This window comes from Oncorhynchus nerka, linkage group LG3 (assembly GCF_034236695.1).
Source record: "Oncorhynchus nerka isolate Pitt River linkage group LG3, Oner_Uvic_2.0, whole genome shotgun sequence".
Classification (NCBI taxonomy): domain Eukaryota; kingdom Metazoa; phylum Chordata; class Actinopteri; order Salmoniformes; family Salmonidae; genus Oncorhynchus; species Oncorhynchus nerka.
The window spans coordinates 5,719,234-5,746,223 of NC_088398.1; the positions used below are offsets into that span (position 1 = coordinate 5,719,234).

Genomic DNA, 26,990 nt, shown 5'->3' on the forward strand with positions numbered 1-26,990 from the left:
GCCATAAAAAAGCCAGACGCACGGCAGCATCATGTTGTGGGGGTGCTCTTCTGCATGAGGGACTGGTGCACTTCACAAAATAGATGGCATCATGAGGCAGGGAAATGATGTGGATATATTGAAGCAGCATCTAAAGACATCAGTCAGGAAGCTAAAGTTTGGTCGCAAATGGGTCTTCCAAATGGACAATGACCTCAAGCATACTTCCAAAGTTGTAGCAAAATGACTTAAGGACAACAAATCCAAGGTATTGGAGTGGCCATCGCAAAGCCCTGACCTCCAATCCTATAGAAGATTTGTGGGTAGAACTGAAAAAGCAAGTGCGAGCAAGGAGGACTACAAACCTGACTCAATTACACCAGCTCTGTCAGGGGGAATGGGCCAAAATTCACTTAAGCTTGTGGAAGGCTACCCAAAACGTTTGACCCTTGTTAAGCAATTTAAAGGCAATGCTACCAAATACTAATTGAGTGTATGTAAACTTCTGACCCACTGGGAATGTGATGAAAGAATTAAAAGCTGAAATATGTAATTCTCTCTACTATTATTCTGACATTTCACATTCTTAAAATAAAGTGGTGATCCTAACTGACCTAAGACAGGGAATTGTTACTAGGATTAAATGTCAGGAATTGTGAAACACTGAGTTCAAATGTATTTGGCTAAGGTGTATGTAAACTTCCGACTTCAAATGTATGTGAAATTAAATTAAATTAAAGCAGAGTAGGCCGGGTGTCCAATCATAGGTAGTGATGAGACATGTTCCTGGTGGAGTGGTGGCAGGTTGTCACAGCAGGGGCATAGGGAGCCCACAGAGCTGGGTGGTTGCTATAACAGCCTGTGTTTTAGTTACACAGCACACAGAGAGCGAGAGCCCTCAGCAATAATAGTACAGTAGTATGTAGTATCAGGGGAAATCTGAGTAGACAGAAAGAGTAGGAGGGTGTCGGGGGAGAGAGATGTAGAAGAGGTCCCAGTTCGTTGGCACTAAGCAGGGAAAAGGAGTTGGCATGTAGATGGCACTGTGATATTAAGCTGTTTGGTAAGGTAAAGTTTCAGCTGTTAGCTTTGTCACTCACAGATGATGGGACATAACACAGTTTGGGCTAGAGGGAGGGAGGGAGGGAGGGAGGGAGGGAGGGAGGTAGGTAGGTAGATAGGTAGGGAGGTAGGTAGGGAGGGAGGGAGGGAGGTAAAGAGCGAGAAATGTGTAACACAGAGGTTTCTAAACGTTGTAGCTGACTAAGAGAACAGAGGACATGGGTTTTAAAAAATTGATTTCACTTCACTGCTTGAGAGAGCAGGGGTCAGAAAGAGAGAGAGTGTTTGTGTGTGAGAGAAAGAAGGAGAGAAAGTGAGAGTGAGGGAGAAACGAGAGAGTGTATGTGTGTGAGAGAGAGAAGGAAAGAGAGAGAGTGAGGGAGAGAGAGAGAGAGAGTATGTGTATGAGATGAAGGAGGGAGAGTATCTGTGTGTGAAATAGAGAATGAGAGAGATGGAGAGAGAGTGTCTCTGTGTGAAATAGAGAATGAGAGAGATGGAGAGAGAGAGAGTGTCTGTGTGTGTGAGAGAGAGGGAGAGAGAGAGTGTGTGTCTGTGTGTGAAATAGAGATGGAGAGAGAGAGAGAGTGTCTGTGTGTGAGATAGAGAATGAGAGAGTGTCTGTCTGTGAGATAGAGAAGGAGAGAGAGAGAGTGTCTGTGTGTGAGATAGAGAAGGGGGGAGAGATAGAGAGAGAGAGAGAGTCTGTGTGTGAGATAGAGAAGGAGGGAGAGTGAGAGAGAGAGTGTGTGTCTGTGTGTGAGATAGAGATGGAGAGAGAGAGTGTCTGTTAGTGAGAGAAATGGAGAGAGAGAGAGAGAATGGCTGTGTGTGAGATAGAGAAGGAGAGAGAGAGAGATATGGAGAGACGAGATAGTGTATGTGTGTGAGAGAGAGAGAGAAAGAGTGAGGGAGAGACCAGAGAGCAGAGATATGTTCAGTAGAAGGGATCTACTGAAACATGCAGATTGGCAGGAGAAGTCATTGGAAGCTAAACTCCATCAGATACAGTGATGGTGGAAACAGCTTGTTAGCTCATTCAGACTCTCCTAATCCACCACGTTTGTTGATTAGATACGGAATCCAAACACTGTGGAAGGAATTCAAGACTGTGCGAGAGGGCGAGAAAGACAGAGAGGAGAACAGAGTATGGGGAGGGGTGGTTATGTATGGGAGGAGAGGGACAGGGAGGGAGTAAGAGAGAGAGAGAGAATAGTGAGAGAGAGAGGGGGGTGGTTGTGTATGGGAGGAGAGAGACAGGGAGGGAGTAAGAGAAAGAGGGAGAAGAGAGAGAGAGGGGGGGGTGTATGGGAGGAGAGAGACAGGGATGGAATAAGAGAAAGAGGGAGAAGAGAGAGAGAGAGAAGAGTCACCAGGACCACAAATACAAATTCCATCTAGACACTATTGCCCTAGAGCACACAAAAAACGAGAAAATACCTTGGCCTAAACATCAGCGCCACAGGTAACTTCCACAAAGCTGTGAACGATCTGATAGACAAGGCAAGAAGGGCATTCTATGCCATCAAAAGGAACATAAATTTCAACATACAAATTAGGATTTGACTAAAAATACTTGAATCAGTCATAGAGCCCATTGCCCTTTATGGTTGTGAGGTCTGAGGTCCGCTCACCAACCAAGACTTCACAAAATGGGAAAAACACCAAATTGAGACTCTGCACGCAGAATTCTGCAAAAATATCCTCCGTGTACAACGTAGAACACCAAATAATGCATGCAGAGCAGAACTAGGCCGATACCCACTAATTATCAAAATCCAGTTAAATTCTATAACCACCTAAAAGGAAGCGATTCCCAAACCTTCCATAACAAAGCCATCACCTACAGAGAGATGAACCTGGAGAAGAGTCCCCTAAGCAAGCTGGTCCTGGGGCTCTGTTCACAAACACAAACACACCCTAAAGAGCCCCAGGACAGCAGCACAATTAGACCCAACCAAATCATGAGAAAACAAAAAGATAATTACTTGACACATTGGAAAGAATTAACAAAAAAACAGAGCAAACTAGAATGCTATTTGGCCCTAAACAGAGAGTACACAGCAGCAGAATACCTGACCACTGTGACTGACCCAAAATTAAGGAAAGCTTTGACTATGTACAGACTCAGTGAGCATAGCCTTGCTATTGAGAAAGGCCGCCGTAGGCAGATCTGGCTCTCAAGAGAAGACAGGCTATGTGCTCACTGCCCACAAAATGAGGTGGAAACTGAGCTGCACTTCCTAACCTCTTGCCCAATGTATGACCATATTAGAGAGATATATTTCCCTCAGATTACACAGATCCACAAAGAATTCGAAAACAAATCCAATTTTGATAAACTCCCATATCTACTGGGTGAAATTCCACAGTGTGCCATCACAGCAGCAAGATTTGTGACCTGTTGCCACAAGAAAATGGCAACCAGTGAAGAACAAACACCATTGTAAATACAACCCATATTTATGCTTATTTATTTTATCTTGTGTCCTTTAACCATTTGTACATTGTTAAAACACTGTATATATATATAATATGACATTTGTAATGTCTTTATTGTCTTGAAACTTCTGTATGTGTAATGTTTACTGTTAATTTTGATTGTTTATTTCACTTTTGTATATTATCTACCTCACTTGCTTTGGCAATGTTAACACATGTTTCCCATGCCAATAAAGCCCTTGAATTGAATTGAATTAATAGAGAGAGAGAGAGAGGGGGGTTGTATGGGAGGAGAGAGACAGGGAGGGAATAAGAGAGAGAGGGAGAAGAGAGAGAGAGAAGAGTGAGAGAGAGAGAGTGGGGGGGTTGTGTACGGGAGGAGAGAGACAGGGAGGGAATAAGAGAGAGAGGGAGAAGAGAGAGAGAGGGAGAGAGAGAGAGGGAGAGAGAGAGCACAATGAATGGGTTACAGGGTTAATGTAGACAGACAGACTGTCGGATTGGGCACATTTGAACAGTAACACTGACGCTGAGAGGGAGCAGGCTAAGGACACGTGGGGAGAGGGAGAGGGTTGGAATACCTTACAACTATGGTACATGCATATTTGCTGGAAAAACAAGTGGGGGAACATAGAGTGAGAGAGAGAGTGTGTTAGAGACAGAGATAGAGGGAGAGCGGGAGGAGACAAAGAGTGGGAGGAGGGGGATAGAGAGAGGATAGTTTACCGTTAATTTTGGTTGTTTTTCACTTTATATATTCACTTTGTATGTTGTCTACCTCACTTGCTTTGGCAATGTTAACACGTTTCCCATGCCAATAAAGCCCTTGAATTGAATTGAATTGAATTGAGAGGGGAGGATACAGAGAGTGTGTGTTCGGGACAGAGATAGAGGGAGAGCGGGAGGAGACAAAGAGTGGGAGGAGGGGGGTAGAGAGAGGGGAGGAGACAGAGAGTGTGTGTTCGGGACAGAGATAGAGGAAGGGAGGGAGGAGGGGGAGAGGGGAGGAGACAGAGAGTGTGTGTTCGGGACAGAGAGAGAGGGAGGGAGGGAGGAGGGGGAGGGGGAGAGCGTGAGAGCAGGAGGAGGGGGATAGAGAGAGGGGAGGAGACAGAGAGTGAGTGAAGTGGTGGTCTCTCAGGGAGAGAGACACGGTAAGTACCAAGGTCCTGAGGGATAGGAAGGTAGATATACCTCAGTGTCTGCTATAAAAACTACCAGCGCATGGACCTGCAGAGACAAAGTAACAATAACAGCCACTTGTGCTCCGATACAGATCTCCTAAAGAGTAGATCACCCGTGAAAGACAATAGTTAGGAACAGAACAGCAGCATACCAACAGCAGACCTACAAACGGTCAGGAGGGTGTTGAAGTCTATTTAGATGCTGACGAGGACCCAGACAAGCTGAACAGAGACAGACGTTCCCATTTGAGAAAACTCTACAATGACAGTAAGTGGACTTTTCTTTAAAATTCAGCTATTGTTGTCCTTATGCAAATTGTATGAAAAGTGGTGGTGTCATATATTTAAATTTCCTCTATACCAACTGCAGAGAAATTCCATCGCAAAATAGTCATAAATACATTTTTTTTATACAGCCAATGTCTTCCTCGCCCCACTACATCGACAGGAGGCTGATATGACATTGCACTATAGTCATATAAACATAGAACCACTGTTTTTACAAGTAGATTCATGACTTGTGTATTGTTTGACATTTTGACTGCATCGTTAGCAGCTAGTAAGTCAAGCCTTTCACCACTATAGCATCTGCTGAACGCTTTACGCAACCAATAAACTTTCATTTGCTTTTGATTTGATTTGATTTAGCCTGCTGTCAGATGTTGCATTGGACTTAGTTTGTTTCGGGGGTAACATTCTATGGACAATGGTATAATGTTTATGGGTCTGTAAATACAGTAACATCTGACACTCGTATCTGCATAGTGAAGTGACATTGTAATATAGACATGTCTTCATATGGGGGCGTTCAGTTGGGGGTGTCAGTGGTTGCCACAGCCACGGGTCCAGAAAGGAGCACATAGTAGAGAGGCTTTTCAGCTTCCAGTGTTTATATCTTTACTGGTTTCACTTGTCTTTAAATCTGTTAATAGCGTTAGTCTTCGGACAGCTCATAATACTGTCATAGAGGCCAATATTTCAATTACAGCTAGCTCTTATCGACAGGGGGATTCATTGACCAATAAGGGATTCATTCATAATCACCTCAGGATACAAGGACACAGTGAATGTCAGGTGGGTGAGTCTGGGGCAACTGTCTTCCACCTGCTTTTGGTGTCAATTGGGAAATGTCATTGGATCAGCCAAGACATCAGAAAAGAAATTGTAGACCTCCACAAGTTTGGTTCTTCCTTGGGAGCAATTTTCAAACGCCTGAATGTACCACGTTCATCTGTACAAACAATAGTACGCAAGTATAAACACCATGGGACCACGCAGCCGTCATACCGCTCAGGAAGGAGACACGTTCTGTCTCCTAGAGATGCACGTACTTCGGTGCGAAAAGCACAAATCAATCCCAGAACAACAGCAAAGGACCTTGTGAAGATGATGGAGGAAACAGGTAGAAAAGTATCAAATACATTTAAACTCAGTTTAAATGTATTTGGCTAAGGTGTATGTAAACTTCCGACTTCAACTGTATTATAGGGGATCAAACTGATGAGATGATAGACACAGGGGACTGAAGAGACAGTAGGTATGTACATACAGCATGTTCTGGTTGCTCCAATGTGATCCGATCTCCATCCGATCTCTCATCTCATCATTTTCTCACATTTTATGGTAATCCCTGAGGTCGCCTGACATCCTGTAACAGTACATTTTATGGTAATCCCTGAGGTCGCCTGACATCCTGTAACAGTACATTTTATGGTAATCCCTGAGGTCGCTGGACATCCTGTAACAGTACATTTTATGGTCATCCCTGAGGTCACTGGACATCCTGTAACAGTACATTTTATGGTAATCCCTGAGGTCGCCTGACATCCTGTAACAGTACATTTTATGGTAATCCCTGAGGTCGCCGGACATCCTGTAACAGTACATTTTATGGTCATCCCTGAGGTCGCCTGACATCCTGTAACAGTACATTTTATGGTCATCCCTGAGGTCACTGGACATCCTGTAACAGTACATTTTATGGTAATCCCTGAGGTCGCCTGACATCCTGTAACAGTACATTTTATGGTAATCCCTGAGGTCGCCTGACATCCTGTAACAGTACATTTTATGGTAATCCCTGAGGTCGCCTGACATCCTGTAACAGTACATTTTATGGTAATCCCTGAGGTCGCCTGACATCCTGTAACAGTACATTTTATGGTAATCCCTGAGGTCGCCTGACATCCTGTAACAGTACATTTTATGGTAATCCCTGAGGTCGCCTGACATCCTGTAACAGTACATTTTATGGTCATCCCTGAGGTCGCCTGACATCCTGTAACAGTACATTTTATGGTAATCCCTGAGGACGCCTGACATCCTGTAACAGTACATTTTATGGTAATCCCTGAGGTCGCCTGACATCCTGTAACAGTACATTTTATGGTCATCCCTGAGGTCGCCTGACATCCTGTAACAGTACATTTTATGGTAATCCCTGAGGTCGCCTGACATCCTGTAACAGTACATTTTATGGTAATCCCTGAGGTCGCCTGACATCCTGTAACAGTACATTTTATGGTAATCCCTGAGGTCGCCTGACATCCTGTAACAGTACATTTTATGGTCATCCCTGAGGTCGCCTGACATCCTGTAACAGTACATTTTATGGTAATCCCTGAGGTCGCCTGACATCCTGTAACAGTACATTTTATGGTCATCCCTGAGGTCGCTGGACATCCTGTAACAGTACATTTATGGTAATCCCTGAGGTCGCCTGACATCCTGTAACAGTACATTTTATGGTAATCCCTGAGGTCGCCTGACATCCTGTAACAGTACATTTTATGGTCATCCCTGAGGTCGCCTGACATCCTGTAACAGTACATTTTATGGTAATCCCTGAGGTCGCTGGACATCCTGTAACAGTACATTTTATGGTAATCCCTGAGGTCGCTGGACATCCTGTAACAGTACATTTATGGTAATCCCTGAGGTCGCCTGACATCCTGTAACAGTACATTTTATGGTAATCCCTGAGGTCGCCTGACATCCTGTAACAGTACATTTTATGGTAATCCCTGAGGTCGCCTGACATCCTGTAACAGTACATTTTATGGTCATCCCTGAGGTCGCCTGACATCCTGTAACAGTACATTTTATGGTCATCCCTGAGGTCACTGGACATCCTGTAACAGTACATTTTATGGTAATCCCTGAGGTCGCCTGACATCCTGTAACAGTACATTTTATGGTAATCCCTGAGGTCGCCTGACATCCTGTAACAGTACATTTGATGGTAATCCCTGAGGTCGCCTGACATCCTGTAACAGTACATTTTATGGTAATCCCTGAGGTCGCCTGACATCCTGTAACAGTACATTTTATGGTCATCCCTGAGGTCGCCTGACATCCTGTAACAGTACATTTTATGGTAATCCCTGAGGTCGCCTGACATCCTGTAACAGTACATTTTATGGTCATCCCTGAGGTCGCTGGACATCCTGTAACAGTACATTTATGGTAATCCCTGAGGTCGCCTAACATCCTGTAACAGTACATTTTATGGTAATCCCTGAGGTCGCCTGACATCCTGTAACAGTACATTTTATGGTCATCCCTGAGGTCGCCTGACATCCTGTAACAGTACATTTTATGGTAATCCCTGAGGTCGCTGGACATCCTGTAACAGTACATTTTATGGTAATCCCTGAGGTCGCTGGACATCCTGTAACAGTACATTTATGGTAATCCCTGAGGTCGCCTGACATCCTGTAACAGTACATTTTATGGTAATCCCTGAGGTCGCCTGACATCCTGTAACAGTACATTTTATGGTCATCCCTGAGGTCGCCTGACATCCTGTAACAGTACATTTTATGGTCATCCCTGAGGTCACTGGACATCCTGTAACAGTACATTTTATGGTAATCCCTGAGGTCGCCTGACATCCTGTAACAGTACATTTTATGGTAATCCCTGAGGTCGCCTGACATCCTGTAACAGTACATTTTATGGTAATCCCTGAGGTCACCTGACATCCTGTAACAGTACATTTTATGGTAATCCCTGAGGTCGCCTGACATCCTGTAACAGTACATTTTATGGTAATCCCTGAGGTCGCCTGACATCCTGTAACAGTACATTTTATGGTAATCCCTGAGGTCGCCTGACATCCTGTAACAGTACATTTTATGGTCATCCCTGAGGTCGCCTGACATCCTGTAACAGTACATTTTATGGTAATCCCTGAGGACGCCTGACATCCTGTAACAGTACATTTTATGGTAATCCCTGAGGTCGCCTGACATCCTGTAACAGTACATTTTATGGTCATCCCTGAGGTCGCCTGACATCCTGTAACAGTACATTTTATGGTAATCCCTGAGGTCGCCTGACATCCTGTAACAGTACATTTTATGGTCATCCCTGAGGTCGCTGGACATCCTGTAACAGTACATTTATGGTAATCCCTGAGGTCGCCTGACATCCTGTAACAGTACATTTTATGGTAATCCCTGAGGTCGCCTGACATCCTGTAACAGTACATTTTATGGTAATCCCTGAGGTCGCCGGACATCCTGTAACAGTACATTTTATGGTAATCCCTGAGGTCGCTGGACATCCTGTAACAGTACATTTATGGTAATCCCTGAGGTCGCCTGACATCCTGTAACAGTACATTTTATGGTCATCCCTGAGGTCGCCTGACATCCTGTAACAGTACATTTTATGGTCATCCCTGAGGTCGCCTGACATCCTGTAACAGTACATTTTATGGTCATCCCTGAGGTCACTGGACATCCTGTAACAGTACATTTTATGGTAATCCCTGAGGTCGCCTGACATCCTGTAACAGTACATTTTATGGTAATCCCTGAGGTCGCCGGACATCCTGTAACAGTACATTTTATGGTAATCCCTGAGGTCGCCTGACATCCTGTAACAGTACATTTTATGGTAATCCCTGAGGTCGCCTGACATCCTGTAACAGTACATTTTATGGTCATCCCTGAGGTCGCCTGACATCCTGTAACAGTACATTTTATGGTAATCCCTGAGGTCGCCTGACATCCTGTAACAGTACATTTTATGGTCATCCCTGAGGTCGCTGGACATCCTGTAACAGTACATTTTATGGTCATCCCTGAGGTCGCCTGACATCCTGTAACAGTACATTTTATGGTCATCCCTGAGGTCACTGGACATCCTGTAACAGTACATTTTATGGTAATCCCTGAGGTCGCCTGACATCCTGTAACAGTACATTTTATGGTAATCCCTGAGGTCGCCGGACATCCTGTAACAGTACATTTTATGGTAATCCCTGAGGTCGCCTGACATCCTGTAACAGTCCATTTTATGGTAATCCCTGAGGTCGCCTGACATCCTGTAACAGTACATTTTATGGTCATCCCTGAGGTCGCCTGACATCCTGTAACAGTACATTTTATGGTAATCCCTGAGGTCGCCTGACATCCTGTAACAGTACATTTTATGGTCATCCCTGAGGTCGCTGGACATCCTGTAACAGTACATTTATGGTAATCCCTGAGGTCGCCTGACATCCTGTAACAGTACATTTTATGGTAATCCCTGAGGTCGCCTGACATCCTGTAACAGTACATTTTATGGTCATCCCTGAGGTCGCCTGACATCCTGTAACAGTACATTTTATGGTAATCCCTGAGGTCGCTGGACATCCTGTAACAGTACATTTTATGGTAATCCCTGAGGTCGCTGGACATCCTGTAACAGTACATTTATGGTAATCCCTGAGGTCGCCTGACATCCTGTAACAGTACATTTTATGGTAATCCCTGAGGTCGCCTGACATCCTGTAACAGTCCATTTTATGGTAATCCCTGAGGTCGCCTGACATCCTGTAACAGTACATTTTATGGTCATCCCTGAGGTCGCCTGACATCCTGTAACAGTACATTTTATGGTAATCCCTGAGGTCGCCTGACATCCTGTAACAGTACATTTTATGGTCATCCCTGAGGTCGCTGGACATCCTGTAACAGTACATTTATGGTAATCCCTGAGGTCGCCTGACATCCTGTAACAGTACATTTTATGGTAATCCCTGAGGTCGCCTGACATCCTGTAACAGTACATTTTATGGTCATCCCTGAGGTCGCCTGACATCCTGTAACAGTACATTTTATGGTAATCCCTGAGGTCGCTGGACATCCTGTAACAGTACATTTTATGGTAATCCCTGAGGTCGCTGGACATCCTGTAACAGTACATTTATGGTAATCCCTGAGGTCGCCTGACATCCTGTAACAGTACATTTTATGGTAATCCCTGAGGTCGCCTGACATCCTGTAACAGTACATTTTATGGTCATCCCTGAGGTCGCCTGACATCCTGTAACAGTACATTTTATGGTCATCCCTGAGGTCGCCTGACATCCTGTAACAGTACATTTTATGGTCATCCCTGAGGTCACTGGACATCCTGTAACAGTACATTTTATGGTAATCCCTGAGGTCGCCTGACATCCTGTAACAGTACATTTTATGGTAATCCCTGAGGTCGCCTGACATCCTGTAACAGTACATTTTATGGTAATCCCTGAGGTCGCCTGACATCCTGTAACAGTACATTTTATGGTAATCCCTGAGGTCGCCTGACATCCTGTAACAGTACATTTTATGGTCATCCCTGAGGTCGCCTGACATCCTGTAACAGTACATTTTATGGTAATCCCTGAGGTCGCCTGACATCCTGTAACAGTACATTTTATGGTCATCCCTGAGGTCGCCTGACATCCTGTAACAGTACATTTTATGGTAATCCCTGAGGTCGCCTGACATCCTGTAACAGTACATTTTATGGTAATCCCTGAGGTCGCCTGACATCCTGTAACAGTACATTTTATGGTAATCCCTGAGGTCGCTGGACATCCTGTAACAGTACATTTTATGGTAATCCCTGAGGTCGCCTGACATCCTGTAACAGTACATTTTATGGTAATCCCTGAGGTCGCCTGACATCCTGTAACAGTACATTTTATGGTCATCCCTGAGGTCGCCTGACATCCTGTAACAGTACATTTTATGGTCATCCCTGAGGTCGCCTGACATCCTGTAACAGTACATTTTATGGTCATCCCTGAGGTCACTGGACATCCTGTAACAGTACATTTTATGGTCATCCCTGAGGTCGCCTGACATCCTGTAACAGTACATTTTATGGTAATCCCTGAGGACGCCTGACATCCTGTAACAGTACATTTTATGGTAATCCCTGAGGTCGCCTGACATCCTGTAACAGTACATTTTATGGTCATCCCTGAGGTCGCCTGACATCCTGTAACAGTACATTTTATGGTAATCCCTGAGTAACAGTACATTTTATGGTCATCCCTGAGGTGACATCCTGTAACAGTACATTTTATGGTAATCCCTGAGGTCGCCTGACATCCTGTAACAGTACATTTTATGGTAATCCCTGAGGTCGCCTGACATCCTGTAACAGTACATTTTATGGTCATCCCTGAGGTCGCCTGACATCCTGTAACAGTACATTTTATGGTAATCCCTGAGGTCATTGGACATCCTGTAACAGTACATTTTATGGTCATCCCTGAGGTCGCCTGACATCATGTAACAGTACATTTTATGGTAATCCCTGAGGTCATTGGACATCCTGTAACAGTACATTTTATGGTAATCCCTAAGGTCGCTGGACATCCTGTAACAGTACATTTTATGGTAATCCCTGAGGTCGCTGGACATCCTGTAACAGTACATTTTATGGTAATCCCTGAGGTCGCTGGACATCCTGTAACAGTACATTTATGGTAATCCCTGAGGTCGCCTGACATCCTGTAACAGTACATTTTATGGTAATCCCTGAGGTCGCCTGACATCCTGTAACAGTACATTTTATGGTCATCCCTGAGGTCGCCTGACATCCTGTAACAGTACATTTTATGGTCATCCCTGAGGTCACTGGACATCCTGTAACAGTACATTTTATGGTAATCCCTGAGGTCGCCTGACATCCTGTAACAGTACATTTTATGGTAATCCCTGAGGTCGCCTGACATCATGTAACAGTACATTTTATGGTAATCCCTGAGGTCGCCTGACATTACATTTACATTTAAGTCATTTAGCAGACGCTCTTATCCAGAGCGACTTACAAATTGGTGCTTTCACCTTATGACATCCAGTGGAACAGCCACTTTACAATAGTGCATCTAGGTCTTTTAAAGGGGGGGGGGGAGAAGGATTACTTTATCCTATCCTAGGTATTCCTTAAAGAGGTGGGGTTTCAGGTGTCTCCGGAAGGTGGTGATTGACTCCGCTGTCCTGGCGTCGTGAGGGAGTTTGTTCCACCATTGGGGGGCCAGAGCAGCGAACAGTTTTGACTGGGCTGAGCGGGAACTGTACTTCCTCAGTGGTAGGGAGGCGAGCAGGCCAGAGGTGGATGAACGCAGTGCCCTTGTTTGGGTGTAGGGCCTGATCAGAGCCTGGAGGTAGTGAGGTGCCGTTCCCCTCACAGCTCCGTAGGCAAGCACCATGGTCTTGTAGCGGATGCGAGCTTCAACTGGAAGCCAGTGGAGAGAGCGGAGGAGCGGGGTGACGTGAGAGAACTTGGGAAGGTTGAACACCAGACGGGCTGCGGCGTTCTGGATGAGTTGTAGGGGTTTAATGGCACAGGCAGGGAGCCCAGCAAACAGCGAGTTGCAGTAATCCAGACGGGAGATGACAAGTGCCTGGATTAGGACCTGCGCCGCTTCCTGTGTGAGGCAGGGTCGTACTCTGCGGATGTTGTAGAGCATGAACCTACAGGAACGGGCCACCGCCTTGATGTTATTTGAGAACGACAGGGTGTTGTCCAGGATCACGCCAAGGTTCTTAGCGCTCTGGGACGAGGACACAATGGAGTTGTCAACCGTGATGGCGAGATCATGGAACGGGCAGTCCTTCCCGGGAGGAAGAGCAGCTCCGTCTTGCCGAGGTTCAGCTTGAGGTGATGATCCGTCATCCACACTGATATGTCTGCCAGACATGCAGAGATGCGATTCGCCACCTGGTCGTCAGAAGGGGAAAGGAGAAGATTAATTGTGTGTCGTCTGCATAGCAATGATAGGAGAGACCATGTGAGGTTATGACAGAGCCAAGTGACTTGGTGTATAGCGAGAATAGGAGAGGGCCTAGAACAGAGCCCTGGGGGACACCAGTGGTGAGAGCACGTGGTGAGGAGACGGATTCTCGCCACGCCACCTGGTAGGAGCGACCTGTCAGGTAGGACGCAATCCAAGCGTGGGCCGCGCCGGAGATGCCCAACTCGGAGAGGGTGGAGAGGAGGATCTGATGGTTCACAGTATCGAAGGCAGCCGATAGGTCTAGAAGGATGAGAGCAGAGGAGAGAGAGTTAGCTTTAGCAGTGCGGAGCGCCTCCGTGATACAGAGAAGAGCAGTCTCAGTTGAATGACTAGTCTTGAAACCTGACTGATTTGGATCAAGAAGGTCATTCTGAGAGAGATAGCGGGAGAGCTGGCCAAGGACGGCACGTTCAAGAGTTTTGGAGAGAAAAGAAAGAAGGGATACTGGTCTGTAGTTGTTGACATCGGAGGGATCGAGTGTAGGTTTTTTCAGAAGGGGTGCAACTCTCGCTCTCTTGAAGACGGGAGGGACGTAGCCAGCGGTCAGGGATGAGTTGATGAGCGAGGTGAGGTAAGGGAGAAGGTCACCGGAGATGGTCTGGAGAAGAGAGGAGGGGATAGGGTCAAGCGGGCAGGTTGTTGGGCGGCCGGCCGTCACAAGACACGAGATGTCAACTGGAGAGAGAGGGGAGAAAGAGGTCAGAGCACAGGGTAGGGCAGTGTGAGCAGAACCAGCGGTGTCGTTTGACTTAGCAAACGAGGATCGGATGTCGTCGACCTTCTTTTCAAAATGGTTGACGAAGTCATCTGCAGAGAGGGAGGAGGGGGAGGGGGAGGAGGATTCAAGAGGGAGGAGAAGGTGGCAAAGAGCTTCCTAGGGTTAGAGGCAGATGCTTGGAATTTAGAGTGGTAGAAAGTGGCTTTAGCAGCAGAGACAGAGGAGGAAAATGTAGAGAGGAGGGAGTGAAAGGATGCCAGGTCCGCAGGGAGGCGAGTTTTCCTCCATTTCCGCTTGGCTGCCCGGAGCCCTGTTCTGTGAGCTCGCAATGAGTCGTCGAGCCACGGAGCGGGAGGGGAGGACCGAGCCGGCCTGGAGGATAGGGGACATAGAGAGTCAAAGGATGCAGAAAGGGAGGAGAGGAGGGTTGAGGAGGCAGAATCAGGAGATAGGTTGGAGAAGGTTTGAGCAGAGGGAAGAGATGATAGGATGGAAGAGGAGAGAGTAGCGGGGGAGAGAGAGCGAAGGTTGGGACGGCGCGATACCATCCGAGTAGGGGCAGTGTGGGAAGTGTTGGATGAGAGCGAGAGGGAAAAGGATACAAGGTAGTGGTCGGAGACTTGGAGGGGAGTTGCAATGAGGTTAGTGGAGGAACAGCATCTAGTAAAGATGAGGTCGAGCGTATTGCCTGCCTTGTGAGTAGGGGGGAAGGTGAGAGGGTGAGGTCAAAAGAGGAGAGGAGTGGAAAGAAGGAGGCAGAGAGGAATGAGTCAAAGGTAGACGTGGGGAGGTTAAAGTCGCCCAGAACTGTGAGAGGTGAGCCGTCCTCAGGAAAGGAGCTTATCAAGGCATCAAGCTCATTGATGAACTCTCCGAGGGAACCTGGAGGGCGATAAATGATAAGGATGTTAAGCTTGAAAGGGCTGGTAACTGTGACAGCATGGAATTCAAAGGAGGCGATAGACAGATGGGTAAGGGGAGAAAGAGAGAATGACCACTTGGGAGAGATGAGGATCCCGGTGCCACCACCCCGCTGACCAGAAGCTCTCGGGGTGTGCGAGAGCACGTGGGCGGACGAAGAGAGAGCAGTAGGAGTAGCGGTGTTGTCTGTGGTGATCCATGTTTCCGTCAGAGCCAAGAAGTCGAGGGACTGGAGGGAGGCATAGGCTGAGATGAACTCTGCCTTGTTGGCCGCAGATCGGCAGTTCCAGAGGCTACCGGAGACCTGGAACTCCACGTGGGTCGTGCGCGCTGGGACCACCAGATTAGGGTGGCTGCGGCCATGCGGTGTGGAGCGTTTGTATGGTCTGTGCAGAGAGGAGAGAACAGGGATAGACAGACACATAGTTGACAGGCTAGAGAAGAGGCTACGCTAATGCAGAGGAGATTGGAATGACAAGTGGACTACACGTCTCGAATGTTCAGAAAGTTAAGCTTACGTAGCAAGAATCTAATTGACTAAAATGATTAAAATGATAGAGTACTGCTGGGGTAGGCTAGCTGCGTTGTTGACACTACCCTAATCAAGTCGTACCGTTGAGTGTGAAGTTTCTACAATGCTGCTTATCGGGAGCTAGCTGGCTAGCTAGCAGTGTTGGTTACGTTACGTTGCGTTAGGAGAACGACAATAGCTGGCTAGCTAACCTAGAAAATCGCTCTAGACTACACAATTATCTTTGAAACAAAGACGGCTATGTAGCTAGCTATGTAGCTAGCTACGATCAAACAAATCACACCGTTGGGACTGTAATGAAATGAAATGAAAAAGTGATACTACCTGTGGAGCGACGCGGAATGCGACCGGAATGCGAAAGTTCTATTCAGTAGACGTTGGCTGGCTATTGGCTAGCTAGGAGTGTCTCCTACGTTAAGGACGACATCCTGTAACAGTACATTTTATGGTCATCCCTGAGGTCGCCTGACATCCTGTAACAGTACATTTTATGGTAATCCCTGAGGTCGCCTGACATCCTGTAACAGTACATTTTATGGTAATCCCTGAGGTCGCCTGACATCCTGTAACAGTACATTTTATGGTAATCCCTGAGGTCGCCTGACATCCTGTAACAGTACATTTTATGGTCATCCCTGAGGTCGCCTGACATCCTGTAACAGTACATTTTATAGTAATCCCTGAGGACGCCTGACATCCTGTAACAGTACATTTTATGGTAATCCCTGAGGTCGCCTGACATCCTGTAACAGTACATTTTATGGTAATCCCTGAGGTCGCCTGACATCCTGTAACAGTACATTTTATGGTAATCCCTGAAGTCGCCTGACATCCTGTAACAGTACATTTTATGGTCATCCCTGAGGTCGCCTGACATCCTGTAACAGTACATTTTATGGTAATCCCTGAGGTCGCTGGACATCCTGTAACAGTACATTTTATGGTAATCCCTGAGGTCGCTGGACATCCTGTAACAGTACATTTTATGGTAATCCCTGAGGTCGCTGGACATCCTGTAACAGTACATTTTATGGTAATCCCTGAGGTCGCCTGACATCCTGTAACAGTACATTTTATGGTCATCCCTGAGGTCGCCTGACATCCTGTAACAGTACATTTTATGGTAATCCCTGAGGTCATTGGACATCCTGTAACAGTACATTTTATGGTCATCCCTGAGGTCGCCTGACATCCTGTAACAGTACATTTTATGGTAATCCCTGAGGTCGCTGGACATCCTGTAACAGTACATTTTATGGTAATCCCTAAGGTCGCTGGACATCCTGTAACAGTACATTTTATGGTAATCCCTGAGGTCGCTGGACATCCTGTAACAGTACATTTTATGGTAATCCCTGAGGTCGCTGGACATCCTGTAACAGTACATTTATGGTAATCCCTGAGGTCGCCTGACATCCTGTAACAGTACATTTTATGGTAATCCCTGAGGTGACATCCTGTAACAGTACATTTTATGGTCATCCCTGAGGTCGCCTGACATCCTGTATCCTGTCCTGTAACAGTACATTTTATGGTAATCCCTGAGGTCGCCTGACATCCTGTAACAGTACATTTTATGGTAATCCCTGAGGTCGCCTGACATCCTGTAACAGTACATTTTATGGTAATCCCTGAGGTCGCCTGACATCCTGTAACAGTACATTTTATGGTAATCCCTGAGGTCGCCTGACATCCTGTAACAGTACATTTTATGGTCATCCCTGAGGTCGCCTGACATCCTGTAACAGTACATTTTATGGTCATCCCTGAGGTCGCCTGACATCCTGTAACAGTACATTTTATGGTAATCCCTGAGGTGCCTGACATCCTGTAACAGTACATTTTATGGTAATCCCTGAGGTCGCCTGACATCCTGTAACAGTACATTTTATGGTAATCCCTGAGGTCGCCTGACATCCTGTAACAGTACATTTTATGGTAATCATTGAGGTTACATTTTATGGTAATCCCTGAGGTCGCCTGACATCCTGTAACAGTACATTTTATGGTAATCCCTGAGGTCGCCTGACATCCTGTAACAGTACATTTTATGGTCATCCCTGTGACATCCTGTAACAGTCCCCTGAGGTCGCCTGACATCCTGTAACAGTACATTTTATGGTAATCCCTGAGGTCGCACATCCTGTAACAGTACATTTTATGGTAATCCCTGAGGTCGCCTGACATCCTGTAACAGTACATTTTATGGTCATCCCTGAGGTCGCCTGACATCCTGTAACAGTACATTTTATGGTAATCCCTGTACATCCTGTAACAGTACATTTTATGGTAATCCCTGAGGTCGCTGGACATCCTGTAACAGTACATTTTATGGTAATCCCTGAGGTCGCCTGGACATCCTGTAACAGTACATTTTATGGTAATCCCTGAGGTCGCCTGACATCCTGTAACAGTACATTTTATGGTCATCCCTGAGGTTCCTGTAACAGTACATTTTATGGTAATCCCTGAGGTCGCCTGGACATCCTGTAACAGTACATTTTATGGTCATCCCTGAGGTCGCCTGACATCCTGTAACAGTACATTTTATGGTAATCCCTGAGGTCGCCTGGACATCCTGTAACAGTACATTTTATGGTAATCCCTAAGGTCGCTGGACATCCTGTAACAGTACATTTTATGGTAATCCCTGAGGTCGCTGGAACATCCTGTAACAGTACATTTTATGGTAATCCCTGAGGTCGCCTGACATCCTGTAACAGTACATTTTATGGTAATCCCTGAGGTCGCCTGACATCCTGTAACAGTACATTTTATGGTAATCCCTGAGGTCGCCTGACATCCTGTAACAGTACATTTTATGGTCATCCCTGAGGTCGCGCCTGACATCCTGTAACAGTACATTTTATGGTAATCCCTGAGGTCAGGACATCCTGTAACAGTACATTTTATGACATTGTAACAGTACATTTTATGGTAATCCCTGAGGTCGCCTGACATCCTGTAACAGTACATTTTATGGTAATCCCTGAGGTCGCCTGACATCCTGTAACAGTACATTTTATGGTCATCCCTGAGGTCGCCTGACATCCTGTAACAGTACATTTTAATCCCTGAGGTCGCCTGACATCCTGTAACAGTACATTTTGGTCATCCCTGAGGTCGCCTGACATCCTGTAACAGTACATTTTATGGTAATCCCTGAGGTAACATCCTGTAACAGTACATTTTATGGTCATCCCTGAGGTCGCCTGACATCCTGTAACAGTACATTTTATGGTAATCCCTGAGGACGCCTGACATCCTGTAACAGTACATTTTATGGTAATCCCTGAGGTCGCCTGACATCCTGTAACAGTACTTTTTATGGTAATCCCTGAGGTCGCCTGACATCCTGTAACAGTACATTTTATGGTAATCCCTGAGGTCGCCTGACATCCTGTAACAGTACATTTGATGGTAATCCCTGAGGTCGCCTGACATCCTGTAACAGTACATTTTATGGTGACACTGAACCATATCCCACCCAAGCATACATGTATCAGCAAGTTGATCAATCAATCAATCAATCATTCAATTGATAAATCTAAATGTATTTATATTGCATTTGTCATAATGTGTTTAGTATTTACTCCCACTGCTCGTTGACCATTTTCAGTGTTGGTTGGTTATTCACCATGCGGCGTGGTAGCCTACAAGCCTAGTCAATTCCTGCTAGTGTAACAAGATATTGGCAATGAAACATCAACTCCTGTTCCCCCTATTTGACCATGTTTCCTTGTTTTCTCTGTCAGGCTGCAGCTCAGGAACTGGACGAGCTATGTTTCCTCTCAGCCCAGTCCATGTCCACTCTGGAGACCTCCGACCACTTCCAGATGGTCAAGCTGCTGGGAGAGGGATCCTACGGCAAGGTCATGATGGCCGTCCACAAGAAGAGAGGTCAGTAAAGCACCAGAGGTCACTGTGGTGGTCCCTGACCCTGGTCCTGGAGAGTTATGGGGTGGTGCACTGCCGCACTGCGTTATAAATTATGCCTTCCGATATTATACTTATGCTAAAACATTTATTCTGTTCTACTGAGCCACTTACTTTTTTTTATTTTTTAGAACTTTACCCCGTTTTTCTCCCCAATTTCATGGTATCCAATTGTTTTAGTAGCTACTATCGTGTCTCATCACTACAACACCCGTATGGTCTTGGGAGAGACGAAGGTTGAAAGTCATGCGTCCTCCGATACACAACCCAACCAAGCCGCACTGCTTCTTAACACAGCACGCATCCAACCCGGAAGCCAGCCGGACCAATGTGTCGGAGGGTACACCATGCACCTGGCAACCTTGGTTAGCGCGCACTGCACCGAGCCTGCCACAGAAGTCAGAAGTCGCCCCACTGACCTCCCGGTCGTGGCCGGTTATGACAGAGCCTGGGCGCGAACCCAGAGTCTCTGGTGGCAAAGCTGGCGCTGCAGTACAGCGCCCTTAACCACTGCGCCACCCGGGAGGCCATTGAGCCACTTACTTTATGTTCGTATTCTTCTATAATTTCTCATTGTTGTTACATTGTGGAGAATGAACCTGGCAGTAAGCATTTAGCTGGACGGTATAAACCATGTGTATCCCGCACAGACGGCTAATAAAACCTGAAACTTGTTAGTGTCCACGACACACCTATAATGGCTTGTTAGTGTCCACGACACACCTATAATGGCTTGTTAGTGTCCACGACACACCTATAATGGCTTGTTAGTGTCCACGACACACCTATAATGGCTTGTTAGTGTCCACGACACACCTATAATGGCTTGTTAGTGTCCACGGCACACCTATAATGGCTTGTTATCAAGGTAAAACATTGTCAAAATGGTACCGGAGCGCCAAGTCTAGGTCCAAGAGGCTTCTAAACAGCTTCTACCCCCAAGCCATAAGACTCTTGAACATGAACCCAGACTATTTGCATTGTCACCCCCTCTTTACACCACTGCTACTCTGTTGTCATCTATCCATAGTCACTTTAATAACTCTACCTACATGTACAAACTACCTCAACTAACCGGTGCCCCTGCACTTTGACTCTCTACCGGCACCCCCTGTATATATTGTTATTTTATACTGCTGCTCTTTAATTACCTGTTACTTTTATCTCTTATTCTTATCTTTTTTTAACTGCCCTGTTGGCTAGGGGCTAGTAAGTAAGCATTTCACTGTATGGGATACACATGGTATATACCTGTTGTCTAGGGGCTAGTAAGTAAGCATTTCACTGTACAGGATACACATGGTATATACCTGTTGGCTAGGGGCTAGTAAGTAAGCATTTCACTGTACGGGATACACATGGTATATACCTGTTGGCTAGGGGCTAGTAAGTAAGCATTTCACTGTACGGGATACACATGGTATATACCTGTTGGCTAGGGGCTAGTAAGTAAGCATTTCACTGTACGGGATACACATGGTATATACCTGTTGGCTAGGGGCTAGTAAGTAAGCATTTCACTGTACGGGATACACATGGTATATACCTGTTGGCTAGGGGCTAGTAAGTAAGCATTTCACTGTACGGGATACACATGGTATATACCTGTTGGCTAGGGGCTAGTAAGTAAGCATTTCACTGTACGGGATACACATGGTATATACCTGTTGGCTAGGGGCTAGTAAGTAAGCATTTCACTGTACGGGATACACATGGTATATACCTGTTGGCTAGGGGCTAGTAAGTAAGCATTTCACTGTACGGGATACACATGGTATATACCTGTTGGCTAGGGGCTAGTAAGTAAGCATTTCACTGTACGGGATACACATGGTATATACCTGTTGGCTAGGGGCTAGTAAGTAAGCATTTCACTGTACGGGATACACATGGTATATACCTGTTGGCTAGGGGCTAGTAAGTAAGCATTTCACTGTACGGGATACACATGGTATATACCTGTTGGCTAGGGCTAGTAAGTAAGCATTTCACTGTACGGGATACACATGGTATATACCTGTTGGCTAGGGGCTAGTAAGTAAGCATTTCACTGTACGGGATACACATGGTATATACCTGTTGGCTAGGGGCTAGTAAGTAAGCATTTCACTGTACGGGATACACATGGTATATACCTGTTGTCTAGGGGCTAGTAAGTAAGCATTTCACTGTACGGGATACACATGGTATATACCTGTTGGCTAGGGGCTAGTAAGTAAGCATTTCACTGTACGGGATACACATGGTATATACCTGTTGGCTAGGGGCTAGTAAGTAAGCATTTCACTGTACGGGATACACATGGTATATACCTGTTGGCTAGGGGCTAGTAAGTAAGCATTTCACTGTATGGGATACACATGGTATATACCTGTTGGCTAGGGGCTAGTAAGTAAGCATTTCACTGTACGGGATACACATGGTATATACCTGTTGTCTAGGGGCTAGTAAGTAAGCATTTCACTGTACGGGATACACATGGTATATACCTGTTGGCTAGGGGCTAGTAAGTAAGCATTTCACTGTACGGGATACACATGGTATATACCTGTTGGCTAGGGGCTAGTAAGTAAGCATTTCACTGTACGGGATACACATGGTATATACCTGTTGGCTAGGGGCTAGTAAGTAAGCATTTCACTGTACGGGATACACATGGTATATACCTGTTGGCTAGGGGCTAGTAAGTAAGCATTTCACTGTACAGGATACACATGGTATATACCTGTTGGCTAGGGGCTAGTAAGTAAGCATTTCACTGTACGGGATACACATGGTATATACCTGTTGGCTAGGGGCTAGTAAGTAAGCATTTCACTGTACGGGATACACATGGTATATACCTGTTGTCTAGGGGCTAGTAAGTAAGCATTTCACTGTACGGGATACACATGGTATATACCTGTTGGCTAGGGGCTAGTAAGTAAGCATTTCACTGTACGGGATACACATGGTATATACCTGTTGGCTAGGGGCTAGTAAGTAAGCATTTCACTGTACGGGATACACATGGTATATACCTGTTGGCTAGGGGCTAGTAAGTAAGCATTTCACTGTACTGGATACACATGGTATATACCTGTTGGCTAGGGGCTAGTAAGTAAGCATTTCACTGTACGGGATACACATGGTATATACCTGTTGGCTAGGGGCTAGTAAGTAAGCATTTCACTGTACGGGATACACATGGTATATATCTGTTGGCTAGGGGCTAGTAAGTAAGCATTTCACTGTACGGGATACACATGGTATATACCTGTTGGCTAGGGGCTAGTAAGTAAGCATTTCACTGTACGGGATACACATGGTATATACCTGTTGGCTAGGGGCTAGTAAGTAAGCATTTCACTGTACGGGATACACATGGTATATACCTGTTTTATTCGGCGCATGTGACTAATAACATTTTATTTCTGGTTCTAGTGAAATATAGGTCTGAAGGGGTCTGGGGTTACAGTTCAGAGGATAAAACTACACGTGAACAGTGAGTGTAGAGGTGTCTTTAAATAGTGTCAACTCAACCGTTAGCATGAGTGTTGCTGTTATGAAGTGCTTTACTACATTCTTGGGGATAGAGTTGCTGTGGAGTTTCCTCAGGGGAGAATGACTGCCCCTTCTCATTGAAGCCACGCAGGGTTGGATGGGTTACTTTCTAAATGTCTGTGGGGTTTCCTCAGGGGAGAATGACTGCCCCTTCTCATTGAAGCCATGCAGGGTTGGATGGGTTACTTTCTAAATGTCTTACGTAACAGTTACTAGTTACCTGTCCAAAATTGTAATATGTAACATTTGGATTACCCAAACTCAGTAATCTGATTACTTTCCCCTAAAGAGGTGTTAAAAGAAGACAAACTATCCATCAAACGTATGTTTTTGTGTCATCATAGAGGTCTCTGACGTGTGGTCAGACTCATTGGGTGGAACAAATGTAAACATACACCTTTCTTCAATGCTGAATTTTTTAAATCTTTATTTAACTAGGCAAGTCAGTTAAGAACAAATTCCTATTTTCAATGACAGCCTAGGAACAGTGGGTTAACTGCCTTGTTCAGGGGCAGAACGACAGATTTGTACCTTGTCAGCTCGGGGATTCTAACTTGCTACTTTTCGGTTACTGGTCCAACACTCTAGCCACTAGGCTACCCTGCCTATGTCATTGACAAAACAGAAAGGTGTCATATTGTATTTTTTCGCAAGCATCCTTTCTGTATTGAAAAATAATCCAAGAAGTAATCATCTAGTTTTTCAAAATATATGTATTCTGATTACAATATTTTTGCAGGAAATGTAATTTCTTAATTTGTTTTTTTAACCAGTTCTCCGCAACCTGAAACCCCGGAAGTTCAAGGCCGACTGCGTTACTGCAGGCATTGTTAGCAAAAAATGGGATCCCCATGATAGTGAATGGAAAATTGTCAATCTTCGTGGTGTATCTTTGTGTAAATAAAAAACATTGTCACTTGATCGATGGCTTTATCCATTCATAAACAGTCATTGGATTTCCTCTATCTAAACCCCAGGGAACAGGGAAGTAATGTAATTAGACATCCCCGGGGCGATATGGAATCTGCCAGGATGGTTTTATGTTATCAATGTGGTCACAGTGATGACAACATGATTTACTCTATAATTGATCTATTGATGTTTTGCTGCAGTATTTGATTTGATTTTAATGTCTAAATCATTTCTTGGGCCTCTCCTCCTCTCCACCAGGCACTCCCATGGCTCTGAAGTTCTTCCCCCGCCAGTCCACATCCCTCTTCTCTTTCCTGCGTGAATACAACCTCTCCCTTTCTTATTGCACTCATCCCTCTCTCACCCGGGCCCTGGGTATCTTCTTCTCCACCCCCTGCTACTATGTCTTCGCCCAGCAGGCTGGTCTCTATGGAGACCTCTACAGTGTCATCGTGTCAGAGGTCAGTTAGAATCATACATCTGTTTACAATCTCTGAGTCAGTCATACATGAGAGGTGTTTCATTTCAATGTCAAAGCACTAAAGCTAAGTGCACAACACAGACCCAGTATTGTAATTCCTCCGAGGTCTGACCTCTGTCTGCCACCACCTCTACTGTTCCATATTGACCTGGTCCCAGTTGCCCTCTTCCTCTGTCAGTGAGTACATGATAAAGACTTCAATGGAATCTCTCCAGTGGCCTCCACCTCGTCCCCTCTAGTGACTCTTTGTTTGTGTCGGTCTATGCCAGTAACCTACAGTGGATGATAAGCTTGCATCATCTTCAAGACCCTGGTGCTTGCCGACAGAGCAGCAAGGGGAACTGCACCTCCTTACCTTCAGGCTATGTTCAAACCCTACATCCCAACCTGAGCACTTCATTCTGCCACCTCTGGTCTCTTGGGCCTCCCACCCCTACAGGAGGGAAGGTCCTGTCAAAGCTCTTCTCTGTCCTGGCATCCCAATGGTGGAACAACTTTTACCCTATAGTCATGCCCATTTTTCGAAAACGTCTGAAACCCTACCTCTTTGAAGAGTATCTTAAATAGCTCTCACGGTGCCCCCTCCCCCCACCTCTTTTCACCCTAGCACTGACTTTGCTGGTAAATGCTTTGTCGAGGGAAAATGTCCTTGATACGATTGTGATGTATTGTTGTCTCACCTAGATACTGTATCTTCAGCACTAATTGTAAGACGCCCTGAAGAAGAACATCTGCTAAATGTCTAACTTGTAAATGTGAAAAATTACAAAGTGTTTGCTGTCCCCGATCCATTTAGCATCTTTGGGTGGGACGAGGACAACGTGATAGAACAGTGGTTCCCAAACATTTTTGTATCGTGACCCACATAAAGCTTTTTGTGTGACCTAACTAGTAAACTGAACCTAGCAGCCGCCTATGTTGAACCATGACCCAAAAGGAATCCAGGTCATACCATTTATGAAACAATGATATAGAGTATAATGTTGTTTCTCTCTCTGTCTCCAGGTGGGTGTCGATGAAGAGTGTGTCCAGAGGGTGATGTCTCAGCTGAGTGGTGCCGTCTCACACCTCCACTCCATGGGCTTCGTCCACCGGGACATCAAACCAGAGAACATCTTCCTGTGTGACCGCACCTGTCGCTGGGTCAAACTGGGTGACTTCGGCCTGGCCCGCCCCACTGGCTGCACTATCCGTGCCGTCTGGTACGACTCACCCTTCTGCACACCTGAGGTGGAGCAGGCCAAAGAGTCTGAGAAAGTGAGGGAGCAGAGAGAGGAGGATGGAGAGGAGGAGGAGAACATTTGGATCACAGTGGAGACCACTATAGACAGCTGGGCCCTGGGCGTGCTGGTCTACTGCCTGCTGACGGGATGCTTTCCCTGGGAAGAGACCACGCACAACGACCCCGCCTACAGGAGGTACAAGGAGTGGTATGACCGCGAGATGGAGAGGGAGGAAAGGAGCGAGGGACTGAGAGGGGAGGAGGAAGTAATTTGGTGTGAAGGTGAAAGGGAAAAGGACAATATCATGAGCCTGGAGATGAATCAGAAGTCGAACCCTGTGGCCCCACAGTTTGAAGGCTTCAGTCCACTGTTGATGTCTCTTTTCAGGGAGTTGCTTAACCCACAGCCCAGGCTTCGAGGAGGCCCTGACGAGATCCTCAGCTACCTGGGTGGGCCCTGGTTGATGGAGACGGAGAGAGAGGAGAAGAGGAAAGCAGAGGAGGTAGAGAAGGAGGCCAGGAAAATAAGAGAGGCAGGAACAGTGGAGGAAGGGAGGGAGAGGGAGGGAAGAGGGGAGAGATAAAGTGTTTTATACTAGACAGGTTCGAGAATTTTTAAGATGTACTGTACATTTTCAAAGAGAATATTTGCTTTATAGAGGTTGACATTCAGAATATTTTGCTGAACATTTCTTACTCTGTATTGATAGAACTTTATTTTGATATTGTTGTATGTTTTATCTTGTAATAGTTCTCTACAGTGTAGTGCAACTTAATATAATGTGTGTGTGTGAGCGTGCATGTGCCATACCTGCCTGTGTATGTGCGTGCTTGAACATGATCGTGAGTGTGCATGTGGGCTTAGGGGCAGCTAGCCTCTTAAGAGAATACATGGATTGGTTCTCCTTCAACACACAGGCAGTATTATAATGATCACTCTATGACACTTTAAGTTGTAAAAATATCTGAATAAACCAGTTTGTATTTA

The 26,990-nt window shown here is 45.8% G+C and overlaps 1 protein-coding gene across 1 annotated transcript; it reads left to right on the plus strand.

Annotated features, from left to right (window-relative positions):
- Positions 1 to 4,577: 4,577 nt before the first annotated feature.
- Positions 4,578 to 26,990, plus strand: LOC115125789 (serine/threonine-protein kinase SBK2-like). Its single transcript, XM_065007387.1, has 4 exons — positions 4,578 to 4,935; positions 19,664 to 19,808; positions 24,558 to 24,760; positions 25,786 to 26,990. The coding sequence occupies exons 1-4, from the start codon at positions 4,930 to 4,932 to the stop codon at positions 26,584 to 26,586; spliced, it is 1,155 nt and encodes a 384-aa protein (XP_064863459.1). The 5' UTR covers positions 4,578 to 4,929; the 3' UTR covers positions 26,587 to 26,990.

Coding starts and splice junctions, on each gene's coding strand:
- LOC115125789 (XM_065007387.1), top strand. Junction 19,809..24,557: donor GGCCGTCCACAAGAAGAGAG/GTCAGTAAAGCA, acceptor CCTCTCCACCAG/GCACTCCCATGGCTCTGAAG. Junction 24,761..25,785: donor ACAGTGTCATCGTGTCAGAG/GTCAGTTAGAAT, acceptor CTCTGTCTCCAG/GTGGGTGTCGATGAAGAGTG.